Source organism: Peromyscus maniculatus, chromosome 6, assembly GCF_049852395.1.
Source record: "Peromyscus maniculatus bairdii isolate BWxNUB_F1_BW_parent chromosome 6, HU_Pman_BW_mat_3.1, whole genome shotgun sequence".
NCBI classification, from domain to species: domain Eukaryota; kingdom Metazoa; phylum Chordata; class Mammalia; order Rodentia; family Cricetidae; genus Peromyscus; species Peromyscus maniculatus.
Genome location: NC_134857.1, coordinates 134,699,740 through 134,717,179, shown reverse-complemented (window position 1 = coordinate 134,717,179; position 17,440 = coordinate 134,699,740). Strand labels below are relative to the sequence as shown.

At 41.7% G+C, this 17,440-nt stretch overlaps 1 protein-coding gene across 2 annotated transcripts in view; it reads right to left on the bottom strand.

Annotated features, from left to right (window-relative positions):
* Positions 1–17,440, bottom strand: part of Erich3 (glutamate rich 3) — a 110,984-nt gene that overhangs the window by 78,227 nt on the left and 15,317 nt on the right. The window contains exon 1 of one of the 2 annotated variants that reach the window (XM_042280184.2): positions 7,821–7,891. The exons of the other annotated variant lie outside the window; for it this stretch is intronic. Coding sequence (XP_042136118.2) covers positions 7,821–7,876 — 56 coding nt within the window. The 5' untranslated portion in view covers positions 7,877–7,891. Of the gene's footprint in view, positions 1–7,820; positions 7,892–17,440 lie in introns of those variants that run through there. 2 annotated transcript variants of the gene reach the window in all.

Here is a 17,440-nt window from a genome sequence, read left to right as displayed (position 1 = left end):
ATGTACATGCAGACACTTATATATGTATATACACAGCAAGCAAGCCTCACCACAGCCCAGACCTAAAAAATTCCATACAAAAAAGATTTGCACCCTGAACTCTTGATGACAACAGCTGGCTTTTAACTTCTTCTGAGACGAGAGTAGGGACTCGTCTTACAGTCTGGAGAGAATGCTAGCAGCAATTTTATTTTGCTGGTTGCAAGACCTTAATTATGTGGAGATTAAATTGGTGACCTTTTCCTGTCTCTTTTCTCCTTAACAACCCATTGCAGAAAAGTTTCATGCTGCCAAATGGTCAGGAAAGTTTAATTTTGTCCACAAAAGAGACTGAAAAGCAGTAACAAAGCCACGAAGCCAAGGTACCACATGAAGGCTGCAGACATGAGCAAAGGCAGAAACTATTATTTCCCTGGGTTTATGTAAAAAGACAACCCAAGAGTCTCATGGAGGCACACACAAAACCAGCCTCGGATGCTACTTTGAAGACTTCTTTTAAATGAACTGTCTTGGTGTCCTACAGTTCATCAAAGGTTTCCTGTCTCCGAAAGGTCAGCCTTCTATCCCTTACCCTTTCTGAATCTCACAATCTCTTTTCAGCTCTTCATTTCCAAAGGTGAGCAGGTGCCTCTCCGGCCTAACAATCACGATTGCACAGTTCACAGATTCTTAAGATAAATCATTACAGGAATATCATATACAGTCTTTTGTCTGTCTTGCAGATCCAAGCTTAAAAAAAAAAATAAAAATCAATGCTTTTGGAATAGCTAGGAATGTTGAAACCCTGATTAAATGAAGTGACGTTAAAAATTGGGAAGACAAGAGCCTCAGTCTCACCATTGAACAAAAAGCCCTTCTTTTAATTCAGGCTCTGTAACTTTTTAAATATTTAGGTCCTAATAGCAATGCCCAGTCAACTTTTGTACCACCTAATTATAATCCTCCTCTGTTCTCCTCTCTCCTTCCAGATGAATATGTGTGCAGGATTCCCCACCCTTAGCCCCACAAGATAGAGGAGTGTGTGTGCAGGATATCCTACCCTAGTCCACTGATGCTGGAAGAGTGTGCATGCATGATGCCTCCCCTCACCAGTCCCACTGAGATGAAGGAGAGCAAGCTGGAAACTTTCATACTCATCTGCTTTCTCTTTATTCTGATTTAAAGGAAAATGTGGGTCCCTGGTTGGGATTTTATGTGTAAAATAACTCCTTCCACAACTGGTATCACATGTCACACACAAACAGTTGTGATAACTTGGCAGACACATCACATCAACCAGGCTCACCAAACATTAGTGATTGCTTTTTTCAGACAATGACTGAATATGTTTGTATTTAAGGTATTTAAGCCAGAACCATAAATTAATAAATTAGTTGATAATAAGAAATTTTATCAAGTAAATGATGTGCATCTAGTGCAATGGTCAATTTTCAATACTTAAAAATGTCAGCCTCATTCTGACCATCAAGCCTCCTTTTCTAAGGAAATGGTCCTGCTTTGCACAGCTAAGACTGTGGCCTTTTTGATCCCACTATGTACAGCCAAGACTGTGGTCTTTCGGTCCCGCTGTGCACAGCCGAGACTGTGGTCTTTCGGTCCCACTATGTACAGGCGAGACTGTGGTCTTTCGGTCCCACTATGTACACCTGAGACTGTGGTCTTTCGGATTCTATTTGTTCTGCTCTCCATGTGTGTTTGGCCTGGGCCCACAGCCTCCCTTTGCTTCTAGTGAGCCACATGCGGCTCAACACAAAATCATAAACGTGTGTGTGTCTGTCTGTGTGTGTGTGTGTGCGCGCGCACGCGCGCGCGCACATGCTCACACCTGTGCATTGGGGTGTGTCCTTTTCTTGGTTCTAGAGAATGAACTTTGTAGATGAAAACAGCAGCTCTCAACATCAGTGCAATTATAAGAGCTTGACTGGCCAGGCCATAGACATGGGTTCGCAGAACTCTGCTTTGTCTGGAGTCACTATAAATTTTCTAATTTTATTTTCTGTTTTAGGTCAGATAAGGTTATCTGACCTGGGTAACTCCAGTACCTGGTGACTGGAGTACTTCCCCCCATGAAGGCATAAGTTGTCAAACCTGGACTTCCTGGTCAGCACTGTTGCTGACCTGCAGTTTCCCTCCCTCACTGCCCATCACTGTCACTGTTTGGATCACCTCACTAAAGGGCCATGCCTTTCACACAGAGCCAACCAATCACTGTCCAGACCAGTCTAGCTGCCTTTTTTACATGATGGACAGCCCCTGGTTTGGTGGGGAAGGTTCACTCTCCAGCCTCTGTGGTGGTATTCTAATTGTACTGAAATGTGATTTTGATTGTATGTTAATAAATAAAGTTGCCCGGGGGTCAGAGCTATTAGAGCCATAGCAAGAGTGTGGCGGTGGTGGCACACACCTTTAATCCCAGCACTTGGTAGAAGAGCTAGGTAGATCTCTGTGTGTTCAGGGATACAGCCAGCATTGGAGACATACACCTTTAAGACCTGGGGGGCTGTACATACAGACAGTGATGAGGCAGTCATGTGTTTGGGTTTACAACCAATGAGAAGGCAGAACAAAAAGACTATGAAAAGACATACACACAGGAAGTAGCTCTTTTTTCAGGAAGCTAGGTCCACCATAGGAGGAAGGGTGAGATTTTAGCTCTGAGCTCTGACCTCTTGGCTTTCTCTTTTACATTGGTTCTGTGTTTCTTATTTAATAAGACGGTTGGTTACATCTACAAGCCTCCAGTACCAGGAGAGTACCTGAGGGGGGAAACGCTTGCGTGTGTTTGTGCTGGTTCCTGACTCCCCATTCCATGCACACTCTCTTCCTTCGGAGCCAACGCTGAGTAACTGGAGCCCTGCTTTCTTCACAGCCGCAGCTTTTCAGCACACATCCTGGAACCCTCACCACCCACCAGACAGAATATACAAACCCAGATCTGTAGAAACAAAACTCAGCCATGCCTAACAGTTCCTCCATCTGGCCCCAAACAGCGAGTATGCCCCATAAAAATCTCAGGCAAAGGAAAGGCACAGTAATCATCATTAGTCACCAACATTTACTGAGATTCCTGATATTTTTAGATCTTTCTGTGAGGGTGGGTGCAGAGATTTCACAGACACTGTACTCATGAGTCCCAAGCCACTTAGAGATGAACACACACACAGACCACATGTGCTTTCTTGAACTCACAACTGCTCTCTACCTCCATCCTGGTCTAATTCACTCAAGAGCACTGTGGCACGCCTTTGTGGTCTGCTGGATACCGTTGCTTACACACAGGCTTGGCAACCAAGTTTGAATTCAAGATCTTGAGAGGTGACAGAAGAGAAGAAACACCTGAGAGTTATCCTCTGACCTCCACATGTGTGCCATGGCATGTACTGTGAATGGGCCCCAGAACAGCTTGACCACACAGCAGCCATGACAGGCTTAGGGGCCTAGACACAGCTTCTGTGAAAGGCTTACAGCCAGGCAACACCCAGATCCAGGAAAAACCTTAAGCTGATACCACCCAGGGATCTACCCAGGGGTGAGAAAGTACCTGACATCCCAAACATTCCAACCACTAGATAAGGTGACCAGATGTTCTTGGGTCTAGCACACACCTATTTTTTGTTTTACAGATACCCCTAGACAATTGTCAGCCAAGCAGGGTCTTGGACCCTGGAAATGCCCTCACCCCAACCTCTGCTATGATTAAAAACAAACCTCTGCCCCACCTGAACTCAGGGCTCTCTGCTCTCACCGCTGTGTTGGACAGACAGAGGGACCAAGCTTTGGAGCTTGAAATAAAGGCACATACACACACACACACACACACACACACACACACACACACATACACACACACACTAATTATAAAGCATATTTAGGGTCCTAAGAGATAAGCAACAAGTAACGTGCCAGCTCTTGTGAGTTCTGAAATTGGAACCTCCCCAACAAGAGGACTGCTCAATGGCAGTCAGTCCGAAGAACTCCTTCCAAAGCCAAGAGGACCCTCCTGAGCCACACTCCTGAGCTCCTTTCTCCAGGCTGCAGTACCTTTCACCACAACCCACTCCCCCACCCCCACCCCCACCCCCGATGCTATCCCCCTTTGGGAAGGGCTGGGGTCAATAGCTGTTAAGAGTCCAGCTGCAGTTTGGTCCACCTCCACCAATCCCAGCCCTGCCCCAGGATCGGGTAACCTGGCCGAGTCCATCAAAGTCCTTCTGCTTCCACAAAACTAGTGTGGAAATGCAGCTCACTGAGAGCTCTGCCAGTTAACAATGAAAGACCCCAGCCCTTCAGGCTCACACCCCCAAGCCTCAGGAAATGAGAAACTAAAAATCTAGTTCCAAGGGCAACCTGACTTAGCCATTGTTCAATCTCCCCTGCAACCATATAACAATGTAAAGAGATTTCTGTTAAGAGATGCACTCAACTGTGACTGGGATAGTTGCAGGTGTTCCAGGAAGGACCACCGTGACCTGTGTGTAAACTCCACTCCTGCCTTGATATCCCCCCTTGAGGTTTCAGGAAAAATGTACCTGTTGAGGTAACTGTACCCCCTCTGTGATCACTTTGTACCCAGACCATGATCTTGTGAAACAAAATTGTATGGGAATTGTAATCTTATGGCTTTTGTGGGTTTTTCTTTTAAAAGCCCCCTGGGGCTGCAGTAAGATGCAGCTCTTGCTCTTAGGAGCAGAGTTTGCCCTTCTATATAGAAGCTTAATAAATCCTCATGCTATTGCATCAACTGGACTGGAGTCTGTGTTCTTGGGGTTCCCACTTGAGACCCTAAACTTTGGGGTCCAACAAACAACAGAGTGTTTTACCTCCAGTTTCAAACTGTTTCCTCATTTCCATGTGAGGCTGTGAGGAACAGCTTAAACCCTTTGTGATGTTGGAGCACTCTGTCTCTAAGCACATGTTCACTAACAGGAGGGAAACCTTTTCCTGACCAGCTTTCATGAAATACTGGCTTTTCCTCTGTGTGTGTTCATCCTGAAGTCAACTAGTGGGACCTAGGGTCACCACGGAAACAAACCTCTGGGCTTGTCTGTAAGAGAGTTTCTAGATTGCGTTCTGTGGGAAAGCCTGTCCCAAATCTGAGTGGGCACCATTCCGTGGGATCAGGTCAGAGCATGAAGCAAGTTGAGAACCAACATTCATCTCTGTTTCCAGACTGGGGATGCCATGTGACCCACTGCCTGCCATGATGGACTGCACTCTTACACTGCTACCCAAAATAACCCCAACCTTCCTCACAGCGCTTTGGCCCATTGTTCTGTAACAACACTAAGAATAGTGATCAGTACACACACCTAGCATGCACCTCCAAATGCTTCCCACTCCTCCGGCTCTGCAGCTCAACCCCTGCAGGCGCATACGCCCACTGCACCTTATTTTCTGTACCAGTTTTCAATACTCTTGGCCTGCTACCACAGGATACCACAACCTAAGAGACTTAAAGGACAGACAGATGTATATTTCTCCCGTCTCGGAGCTTTGGATGCTGCAAATCTGAGGTCCAGCAACTGAGTGGTGGAGATGCTGGTGAGGGGCTGTTTGCTCAGTGTGCCCTCAAACAGCAGAGGACTGGCAAAGGCAGAGCTTTCAGGTTACATGAAGGCAACCATCACCCGCGATTTAGTTCCTTCCCCCAAGCCCACTTTAAATACCACCACTCACATTTGAGATTGGAATCTCAGCACAACTTGTGAGAAACTCAAGTTCAGCCCAGAATGTAAGGTACAATCATCACATTTTACAGATGAAGAAACAAGCATTAGCTTATGTCACTGGCCACATAAGCTTCTGGAGCCTTGTTCGCTGATGCTCATCAAGTAAGTGTGAGCACCTCTTGCCAGGTCTTGCTAAGGTGGCAACTGGAGGCTGCTAAGCATAATCCAGAAAAAAAGTTAATTATGAAAGATACACGGAAATGCCCTTCCCCCAACTCTCCAAGAACAAAGATAGGAAAACTACTGTGTGTGTGTGTTTTATGTGTGTGTGTTCATGTTAATGTGTGTGGGCATATATGTGCAGGTGCCATTGATGTGTGTGTGTGTGTGTGTGTGTGTGTGTGTGTGTGTGTGTGTGAGAGAGAGAGAGAGAGAGAGAGAGAGAGAGAGAGAGAGAGAGAGAGCTCAGAGGTCATTGTCTGGCATCTTAATCACTCTCCACCTTATTTTTGGAGGCAGGGAGCATCCCTGATCCTGCAGCCCATTGCTTTGGCCGGACTAGCTGGTTAGCAGGCCCTAGGGAGCCTCCTGCCTCTGCCTCGCCACTGCTACACACACCACCGCACATGGCTGTCTACGTGAATTCTGAGGATAGAATCCAGGTCCATGCTTTAGGGACTGAACCATGCTCTTAGCCCGACATGAAAATTCATATAAATTAAATTGAGAAATATATGACTTTCATTTATAATTAGTCATGTCTTTAGCACCAAAACATTGTGTTAAAACCTTTAAAATAGCCAATATCTTAAACATATGTTTCTTCAGTCTGTTTTAAGAAGACTTGTCTGGAGAGGCTGGAAAAAATAATTTTCTTTTTTCTGAGGCACAGCATACATATGTAATCCCAGCAGTCAGGAGGCTAAAGCAGGATTATAAATTCAAGGTGAGCTGGAGCTACAAGAGCAATCTTCTCAGAGAGAAAGAGATTTTGACACAACCAGTGTAGTTTTATTTTAACCAAATGTGATAATTAACCCATCTGAACTAATGCCATTAGTATTCATGTCCTGTTGCTACTGTAACCACATGCCAAAGGCTGGTAGCTTACACAGCAGTCATTGTTTCGTGCTTCCTGGAGATGAAAGTGCAAAAATGGATCTCACTGGACTGAAACCAATATGTCCACATAGCTGCATTTCTTCGGCAGACTCTGAGAGAGACTCATTTTTTCTTTTCTTTTTTCTACTTTCCAGAAGCACTATACTCCTGGGGTACTAGTCTTCTTACATTATCAAGATCAGCAACATATAACCTAATCTTCCTGAAGATGCCACCTGCCATTCTTGTTCTCTTGTCGCCCTTTCCACAGCTGAGGGCTTTGTGGATCCCACAAAGTCCACAAAACAAACATAGGAGAGAAAGGCCAGCTGGTCAGCATCCACTCATCTGCCTGCATCCCCTCCCACAGTGTGAAAGGGCAATACTCAGTTACCGTGAGAATCAAGACCCTGGCTCATCTGCCTGCATCCCCTCCCACAGTGTAAAAGGGCAATACTCAGTTACCGTGAGAGTCAAGACCCTGGTACCTTTAGCAGTCATGTTTTCTTTGCCAAGGGAATTCTCCTTATTCAAAATGCCAGGGAGTAGAAGCACTGGATGCCAAAAAGAGACCATACTTAAGTGGTAACATGCGTGGTCCAAGGAGCACTCATGCACTTGATCAGCACTTTCAAAAAGACAATCTCTACTATTTGTTGACCTGGCCTAGATAATCTAGTTAGAGGGGGAATTTTTGAGTCTGAAGCCAGCAGTGTTCTACGAGGTGGCAATCAGTTCCCAACCATGGCCTGGAGTGGATGCCATAAAGGCAGGCCAGGCATCCATGCCTGTGTGAGAGACTGCACAGCCCTGCACACCTGTCCAGTTCTCCTTTGTGCATGGTTACTTTTTCAAAAAACATAGGCTGGTCTGGACTCAGAGGCTCTCGCCACGCCCGCCTCAGGCTCCTGAGTGGTGGGACTTTTCTAAGTTTCCTGGTTGCATTTCTTTTCCTCTTCTTTCAGTCTCCTGGACCTGTCTCCTGTCCTCCCTTAACCTTTGCTGTTCCCTCTCATGTCCCCTCTTCCCCTGTTCTTTCAATGCTCTTACCCAGACTGAGCCTTGCTCTGCCTTTCTCCTTCCATCACTGGTACCAGCCACCTCATTGTATGCCAACTGTCCTTGTTCCTTTATTCCCCAAATGTTGTTGGAGTCCAGGAAGTTACTGTCTGTAGTTGGTCAGTGTGTATTTTCCTAGTGGTCTCGTCCATCAGAGGTGGTGTTTGTCCTGGAGTCTAGAGAGTGAGAAGTGAGCATGAGGGAAGAAGAAAATCTCAACTCTACCAGAACTGAGTTCTGCTCGAACACTGCAGAACTTCTGCTGAGAGAACACAGGGCAATTTTAAAATTCCAATCTTTGACCTTATCCCAGATTCATAGATCTCATTTGAGAAACACAAGAAAAACAAGAATCAAGGAAATATGACTTCTTCAAAACATACCAATTTCACAAAAATAGACTCCAATGAGAGCAAGTTTGGTGATATTCCAGACAAAGAATTCAAAAGGATGATTAGAGAATGTTCAGCAACATAAAAGAGAGCATGAAAATCAATGAAATCAGAACACAAACACCTGAATGAAAGAAGAAAGTAAACACAGAATATGAGTGAGGAATTTAGTAAAGAGATAGAAAACCTGGAAAAAAATCAAAGTGAAATTCTGAAAGTGAAAAGTTCAATAAGCAGGGGGGAAGTAGGAGTGTAATTAAGCCTTACCAATAGAACAGATCAAGTGGAAGAAGGACTACTAAAACTTGAAGAAAAGTAGATGAATTTTCAAAAATCAAGAAGACAAAGACAAAACAGTAATAAAATGTGAATAAAGCATGCAAGCAGTATAGGACTCATTAGAAAAATCAAGTTTTATGGCCATAGAGGAAGAAGAAGTTCAAACCAAAATTAATCAGATGAGATCAAGAAGATTGCCTCATAATGATAAAGGGGTTGATCCATCTAGAGGACATTACATTTCTAAACATATTTGTACCAAACATTGACATTCAATTTTACAAACACTGCTGTATATAAAGGCACAGATTGACCCCCAACACAATAATAGTGGTGATTTCAACAGTCCACTATCACCTATAGACAGGTAACCCAGACAAAAAGAAAAAAAAAAAACCAGTATCCCATGACATTATAGATCAACTGTACTGAGCGCTTTCCTCTCGGCCTCAGCCCTGCAGAATATGTATTCTTCTCTGTGACTCATGCTATTCTTTATGGAACAGAACCTATTGTAAGATATTAAGCAAGTTTTAACAAAAATAAAACAATTAAAATAATTTTATTGATTTCCATCTTATTCCATTTAATTATTCTATAATTAGAAGTCAACGGAAAGAAACTGTAGGACATTCACAAACTAGTGGAGGTAAAGTGATACTCTTGAATGACAATAGATCATTGAAGAATCAGAGGGAAGCTTCCAAATTCCTATTTTGAATGAAATGAAAAGACAACATGTCAGAACTGCTGCTGTGGGATAAAAGTGGTTCTAAGATGGGAGGTTAGAGCCACAAATACTAAAACAAAAAAATCAGGGAATTCTCAAATAAGTAACTCCATGAATTTTTTTCAAAGTCTTAGAAATCAAGAACTGAACATAAAAACAATAACTAGAAAAGAATAATGAGCCGGGCGGTGGTGGCACATGCCTTTAATCCCAACTCTTGGGAGGCAGAGCCAGGCAGATCTTTGTGAGTTCAAGGCCAGCCTGGTCTACAGAGCGAGATCCAGGAAAGGCACAAAGCTACACAAAGAAAGCCTGTCTCGAAAAACTAAAATAATAATAATAATAATAATAATAATAATAATAATAATAATAGTCAGGGCATAGATTAATGAATAATCTATGTGAAGAATATAAGAAACAATGAGTTGGTTCTTCACAAATCTAAATATGATCAGCAAACCCTTATCCAAACTAGCTAGAAAGAGGGGATTCAAAATAACACACTTAGAAATGAAAAATGAGATATAATGGACACTAATGAAATTCAGAAGATTGTTGGGGCATGCTCTGCAAACCATATTCTGATCAATTAGAAAATTTAGATGAAATATATAAATTCATAGACATAAATGGCCTGCCAAATTTAAAATAAATGTTAAAATTTTTTAAATTAAAATTAAAACTTAAACACATCTATAACAATCAATGAAACTAGAGCAGTAATAATAAGTCTCTTAATTATAAAAATAAATAAGTAACCTAAGGTTGGATAGTCTCACTGCTGACCTTTAAAGAAGTGAAAACAGTGTTCCCCAAACTGTTCCATAAGATATAAGGGAAGGTCCGTGAGATGGCTTAGTGAGTAAAGACACCTCCACCAACCCTCCCAACCCGAGTCAGAGCTGTAGGACCACATGGTGGGAGGAGAGAACAGGCTTCCTAGATTTGGCATCTGTCCTTCACATGTGTACCATGGCATGTATATACCAATAAATACATAAATATTTAATTGTTTAAGTAAAAAGGCAAGGAATACCCCCAAACTCATTTTATGAAACCAGTGTTACCCTGACAGTCAAACTATATGTGAGCACAACAAAAGATAAAATTATATACTGATTTCCCTGATGAACATGGATATAACAATTCTCATGAAAATATTTGCAAACTGAATTCAAGCACATATAAAAAAGATTAAAGTGACCATGTGAGTGTTGTTCCAGGGATGCAGAGATGGTACAACATGAGCAAATCAATAAATGTAATATAGCTCATTAATAGAGTTAAGGATAGAAATCACATAATCATCTCAATATATGAACAAAAGGGATCTGAAAAACTTTAAAACTCCGTGATGAAAGTACTACAGAGAACAGAATTAGAAGAAACATGACTCAAAATAATAAATACTCTATACAACAAGCCAATATTCAACATTATGCTAAGTAGGGAAAACCTCAAAACATTTCTGCTAAAATCAAGGACAAAAATAAGGGTGTCCATTTTCTTCATTCTTATTTAGTATAGTCCTTTAAAAATTAGCTAGAACAACAAGAAAAATAAATAAATAAAAGGAATGCAAATAGGAAATCAAGTTACTCCTATTTGCAGATGATAAAATCCTGTCCATATTCAACCTTACAAATTCTACCAGAAAAATCTCAGAAATGATAACACTTTGAGCAAAGTAGCAGGATACAAAATCAACATTCAAAAACTAGTAGCTTTCTATATACCAATAACAAACCTTGACATGAAAAAACATCAGTGAAATCTCATTCACAATAGCTCAGAAAATAACTAGAAATAAACCTGATGAAGGAAGTAAAAGGCCCCTACAATGACAATTTTAAGACCAGTGTCTTAAATTCAGTAAGAAAGAAATCAGAGGAGACACTAGAAGCTGCAAAGACCTCCCATGGTCATGGACTGGCAGAATCGATATGGTGGCAATGGCCACATTACCCAACGTAATCGACAAATTCTATGTGATTCTCATTAGAATTCCAATTACATTTCCCACAGAAATTGAAAAATGCATAGTAGGAACCATGTGGGAAGCACAACTATTCCCAGTGTACAAGAAAAAATTATCTCAAGCAAAACTATAAAGCTAAGATAACAACAACACATGGTATTGACTCAAAAACAGATGCAGACATCAGTGAACAGAACAGAGAGACTAGAGTCAAGTCCACGCAGATACACCTGATTTTCCACAAATGTGTCAAAATCATTTTTTTGGAGAAAAAAAAAAAACAACCTCTTTGGCCGGGCGTTGGTGACGCACGCCTTTAATCCCAGCACTCGGGAGGCAGAGCCAGGCGGATCTCTGTGAGTTCGAGGCCAGCCTGGGCTACCAAGTGAGCTCCAGGAAAGGCGCAAAGCTACACAGAGAAACCCTGTCTCGAAAAACCAAAAAAAAAAAAAAAAAAAAAAAAAAAAACAACAAAAAAAAACAACCTCTTTAACAAATTCTTCTCAGAAAACTGTGTATCCATAAACAGCCAGTGTCTGCCTCTCAGCCTGTACATATATCAAAGTGCATGGCCTTAACTGACAGACCTCAGACGCTGAGAAGAAACAGTGCAAGGAATGAACATAGACAAGAACTACAGAAAAAGACTCCAATCGACAGGAAAACAACACCAAGAAGGACCCTAAGGGGCAGAGGAACGGGAACAATTAGTTCAATGAAGACACAGCCGACAGAATAGAAGGAATTTTTGCTAGTTATATATGACAGAATTGATATTAAGAATACACAAAGAACTTAAAACTAAATTCCAAAATAACAAACAATCCAGTCAGTAAGCAGGCTAAAGGAACAGTTATCTAAAGCAGTACAAATGCCAATAAACATGAAATGCAATGCGTGGCACCCTCAGACATCAAGGATATACTGCAAAACTAGAGATTTTGTCTCATCCCAGTTAGAATAGTCATTAAGAAACAACAAAAAATCCTTCTGAGGAAAAGAGACCGTCATACACTGCTGATGGGAATGGAAATCAGTATGGAGGGTCCTCACAGACTGCAATTAGGGCACTGCCATTTTGGTGAAGCTCTATTAACAGTGGACAAGCCATGGAATCAGTCAAGGTGCCCATCAAAGGTAAATGGAAAGAAGAATGAAATTGTATCATTTTCTGGAAAACTGACATAACTGGAGACCATCATGTAATGATCTACACAAGATAGTTAATGACAACTAACCCAATTATGAGTTTTGCGTGCTTTTTATTGATGGCCAGACCAAAAGCAGGCTTGTGCCTCTGAAGAGTCTCTTGGTCACCCAGCCCAAGGGTGATGGGTGATGTTGCGTTGCGTTGCATGCTGTGAATGTGTGTTACTCTGATTGGTTAATAAATAAAATGCTGATTGGACAGTAGCCAGGCAGGAAGTATAGGCGGGATAAGCAGACAAGGAGAATTCTGGGAAGAGGAAGGCTGAGTCAGGAGTCACTAGCCAGACACAGAGGAAGCAAAATGACAAGGCAGAATTGAGAAAAGGTACCAAGCCACATAGCTAAACATAGATAAGAATTATGGGTTAATTTAAGTGTAAGAGCTAGTCAGTAATAAGTCTGAGCTAATGGCCGAGCAGTTATAATTAATATAAGACTCTGAATGATTATTTTATAAGCAGCTGAGGGACTGCATGGCTGGGCAGGACACAGGAAAACCTCTAGCTACACAGGGCTACAAAGTTTTTAAAGGCAAAACTACAAACATACATGAAAGTTAGATTAGTGTCAGAGCAGTCTTGAAGCATTCCTGGCAGAGCTTAGTAGTTATTTTAGATATAACTTATCAGTTATTTTGGTTAATACATCTGGACGACAGTCCAGGTTGTGGAGATCTCCAATGTGTTACCAAGGCAGATGTGACTATTGGGAGAGGGGGGAGAGGGCTGAGAACTCTCTAAACAAACACAAAATGGAGTCAGGACAGGGTGGCATTATCTTAGGCATTTCATTCCCCATTTTACTTGTTGTTGTTGTTACTTTTAAAACATTGATTTAGGTTAAGGGGTAAATAATGAGTTCTGAGAATCATTAGCCTAACCAAGGCAATTTTTGTTTGATGAATTTTAAGGCAATTTATTCATAAAATAACTATAAAAAATACAAAAGCATATTTAAAAATTAGTAACATCAGTTTCCTAGAGTATGTTGTATTCCAGTGACACATGAGATATGTGTTAAGTATTCTAGAATTTTTCAAGATGTTGGTGGCCTGAAGCTGGTAGGTGGATTTCTACCACAGAAACTGACAAATATCATAAATCAAGGCTCTTTTATTTCCTGAAAATCCAGATTACCAGCAAATTAGAAGCTCAAACAGAAAAAAAAAAAAAAGTGATGAGATACACCCAAGAGAATATGACCATATGACCATGACATGTGGTGTATGGAACTCTGCCTGACATTGCACGTGCAATATTTGACGAAGTGTCTCGTTTATCTCTTCTATTCCCTGCCTCTCACACAAGAACATAAGGATTCCGCCGAGCACAGAGCCATTGTCAGCTGCATTTCCATTAAGAAATATTATGCAAGATATTTCTTTACATTACCATAAAAGGCAAGCTTCACCTGCCTACCAGCCGGAGAAAACAGATTACAGTATTTTGTGCTGAGCAGAATAGAATCAAGTGAGACTTATGAGAATAAGCACAGTTTTATTATGAAAGATGAAAACTGGTTGAGAGGTGATTTGCGTTTCAGATGACACTAAATTTGCAACTTGTAGAATTTGACAGTGTTCAAGAAGGGCCTGTGGCAAACCTCTGCTGCCCACATGGGCTTCTATGTCAGGCTGGTGAAATGTGTCCGCAGCTCCCAAATCAAGTGCTTGTATCGAGAAGGCTTGTTCAGCAAAGCTCAGACAATACTGGCTTGTCTGTCTGTCCATCACCTTGTAGATAGTGACAGAAAGGCTCTGTTTCTTGACCCAAATTCTTCACCCATTGTCTACTTAAAAATTTGCAAGATCACATGGAATCCCAGCTCCATGAACAAACTTGCCATGTTTCTCTTAATCAGCCAAGTCTAAGGTTTGAATCTCACCAAGACTCCTCACATAGAAGTAAATGCATCTGAGCTGAAATATCATCTCCAAACAAAATGGCTGAGAGTGGTCTCAGCAAGCAGAACAAAATGGCAACTCTAATCCAGAAAATTTAGCTTTCCATCCCTGGAAACCTGATAACTATTACATAAATGTTAGAAAATTTAGAAAACGTGAAACCAGACATCACCTCAAAGGGGTACAATAATTTTCCTGCCATTATTTACAGCAGAGAAATCCATATTGCTTCCTTCTTAATGCAAAATTTGATGAAATACAGGCTAAGAAGCAGAAACATGGTTCTAACCCCATTCCCCCGCCCCTGCCCACACACACATTCACTCGTGACTCTGAGGAAGCCAGTCTTCTTCCCCGATACTCATCAATGCCCACTTCCGCTGTGGGAGGGTCTTTCTGTGCTCTGTGAATATGTGTTGCTATCATTGGTAATAAAGAAGCTGCTCTGGCCTATGACAAGTTGGGTTATAGCTGGGCAGGAAATACAAGAGAGATACAGGAAGAAGAAAGGCAGAGTCAGGGAGACACATCCAGCTGTCCAAGGAGAAACAAGATGCCAACAGACCAGTAATGCCATGGCCACACAGCAATATATAGATTAATAGAAATGGGTAAATTTGAGATGAAAGGGCTAGCTAGCAAGAAGACTGGGCCATAAACCAGTTTGTAATTAATATTAAGCCTCTGAATGATTTTTTTTTTTTTTTTACAAGCGGCTGTGGGAACTTGTGGGAGGGATATAGAAAAGCATCCGGATACATACTTCCTGCCATGGAAAATTTGTTTTTGGGTCTGAAGTTATATTTACTTGGAGGTATTGGGATGCCACTTTGCATATAAAATTTGCATACATAAATGCCCACCTAGGCTCCGTCTAGCCCAGTCATTTTATTCAGGATACTGAAGTTCTAGAAGTGAGTGTGGTCCACTGATAGACACAAAACAAAGGGTTAAAAACAAGCTAGACTATCCCAGGAGTAACCACAGAACAATACTTGTTGACTTACTGCCTCTACCAGAGTAAGGGTCTCATATATGCTCAATGACTTTGGATTTCTATGGACTCCTTCCTATAACCTTTCCACAGTGTCTTATGTGAAGTCTGGCACCACTCAGTAAATTCTTAGTCAGCAAATGAGTTCATCAGTTAATGGCAACAAAATACATTGTCTAACCCTTAGATGTATATTTATCCCCTTTATAAAAAGCAACAAGTGAAGGTCATAGTCTTCCTTTTTTATTTCAGAGCAATAACTGACAGCATCAAGGCAGGAGAAAAAGGTTTGACGTCATGTTGCATATCTATCCTCTGGCTTTATTAGCAGGCAGAATGCTCGGGTGGGTCATCCCTGCAGCAGTGTTAAGTGACCGCCTTTACAAAGCATACACAACCACTTGGAAAACAAAGGTTCCTGAAGTGGGGGGGAGGGGGGGTACTTCCTTCTGAGGAAAGTTGAAGAAAGACCAAATGCAGAACAATAGACACGAAGGTCAATTATTTTTCAGCCTTTTATAAGAAAACTCTTTGCCGAATAACATCAGGGCAAAGTCCACAACCTGCTACTTTGTGATTGAACTGATAACATTCCAATGGTCTCATATTATATCACTCATTCTATTTTATTTGTATCCAAACCTGCCAGGTCTCAGCAATTATGCTAAATATTGATTTACAGTTTCTCGTGGCTCATTCCAACAATGCATCCAGAGGAGAGCCGTAATATTATTTTATTTATAGCCTTAATACAGTGGTTTGAAGTGACTAGTTAACAACTAGGTCTCCAACTGTGCTGAAGTCTAGCAAAGCTGTTTCACAGAGATCAGGCAACAGGAAGATTTGCATGGCGATGTGCCTGGGACAACCTGCTCCGAGTAAGATGTGTTGTATGGCAGCTCTGAGATCTTTGCTTTTAAAACTTCCAGATCTTTAAACAGAAGGGGAAAAAATGCACCCCCTGAAAAATATGCATTAACAGAAAGAAAGAACTCAAAGTTAGAGGAGATAATGAAGCAGTTAATGGAAAGACAAAAGGAAGGGAAATTCTAGGAAGCAACCATGTTTATCAGGAGCTTTATGGGGAACTGAAAATTCTGTAGCATACACAGTAGTAAACACTCTAGATAACTTGCATCCTGTGACTTAATTCTCACAACTAACTACAAAGCACTGTTATCTTCCTCCTCCTAAAAGATCACATAGCATGTCCTCAGCTCACATGTGCTGAGATGACCAGCCCATGACTGAGGACCCTTCTGCTTTAACCACAAGTGAAGTGTGTTCTGTAAAGTCTGCCTGGAGAAGGGACTCTGTGGAGTCAGTTCAATGAGTGACTAACCTGCAGAGAGGCTGCAAAGGCACAATCATAAAAAAAACAATGAATACTGGAGTGGTACATTGACTTAATAAAAAAGTAAGTTATTTAAAATCAGACAAGAGGGCTGGAGAGATGGCTCAGTGGTTAAGGGAACTGGCTGCTCTTCCAGAGGACCAGGATTCAATGCCAGCACCTATGTAGTGGATCATAACCTTCCTTAACTCCAATTCCAGGACATCTGATATCCTCTGCTAGCCTCAGAGGGCACTGCATGCATGTGGTGCACAGATGTACATGCAGGCAAAAAAAAAAATATGTACGAACATATAAAATAAAAATAAATCTCAAGAGAAAGATTCTCTCAAAGAAAAAAAATTAAATTTAAATTAAACGATGCCATATAAGGTAATGTGGCCCATTTTCTTAGGACCAGGGGCTTCTGTGGCAGCTGCATGGAGGTTCCAAAGAGGAAGTGCATGGGCAGATTATTATCATTTTGCAATCAAAATCCCCCTGCTTGAGTCTTCGAAGCAGAGCATGACCTCTGGGTTTAATCTTACCCTATCTGTTCAGTAGGTTGGTGGCCAGATACAAGCTTCTTCCTTCCCCCATAGTTCATATCCTTCTCTGAAAAGGACCATAAAAATTGGGCTTCCTTGAAAGGTCAGAGTGTCAAATGGGTGGCTGCGTATGCAAAACCCAGCAACATTCAGAAGGAGGTGAATGCTCAGTGGCTGTAGGAGGAGCTCGGTGAGCACACACACCCTCACTGATAAGCTATTTGGGTAAAGCTAACCTCCAGACA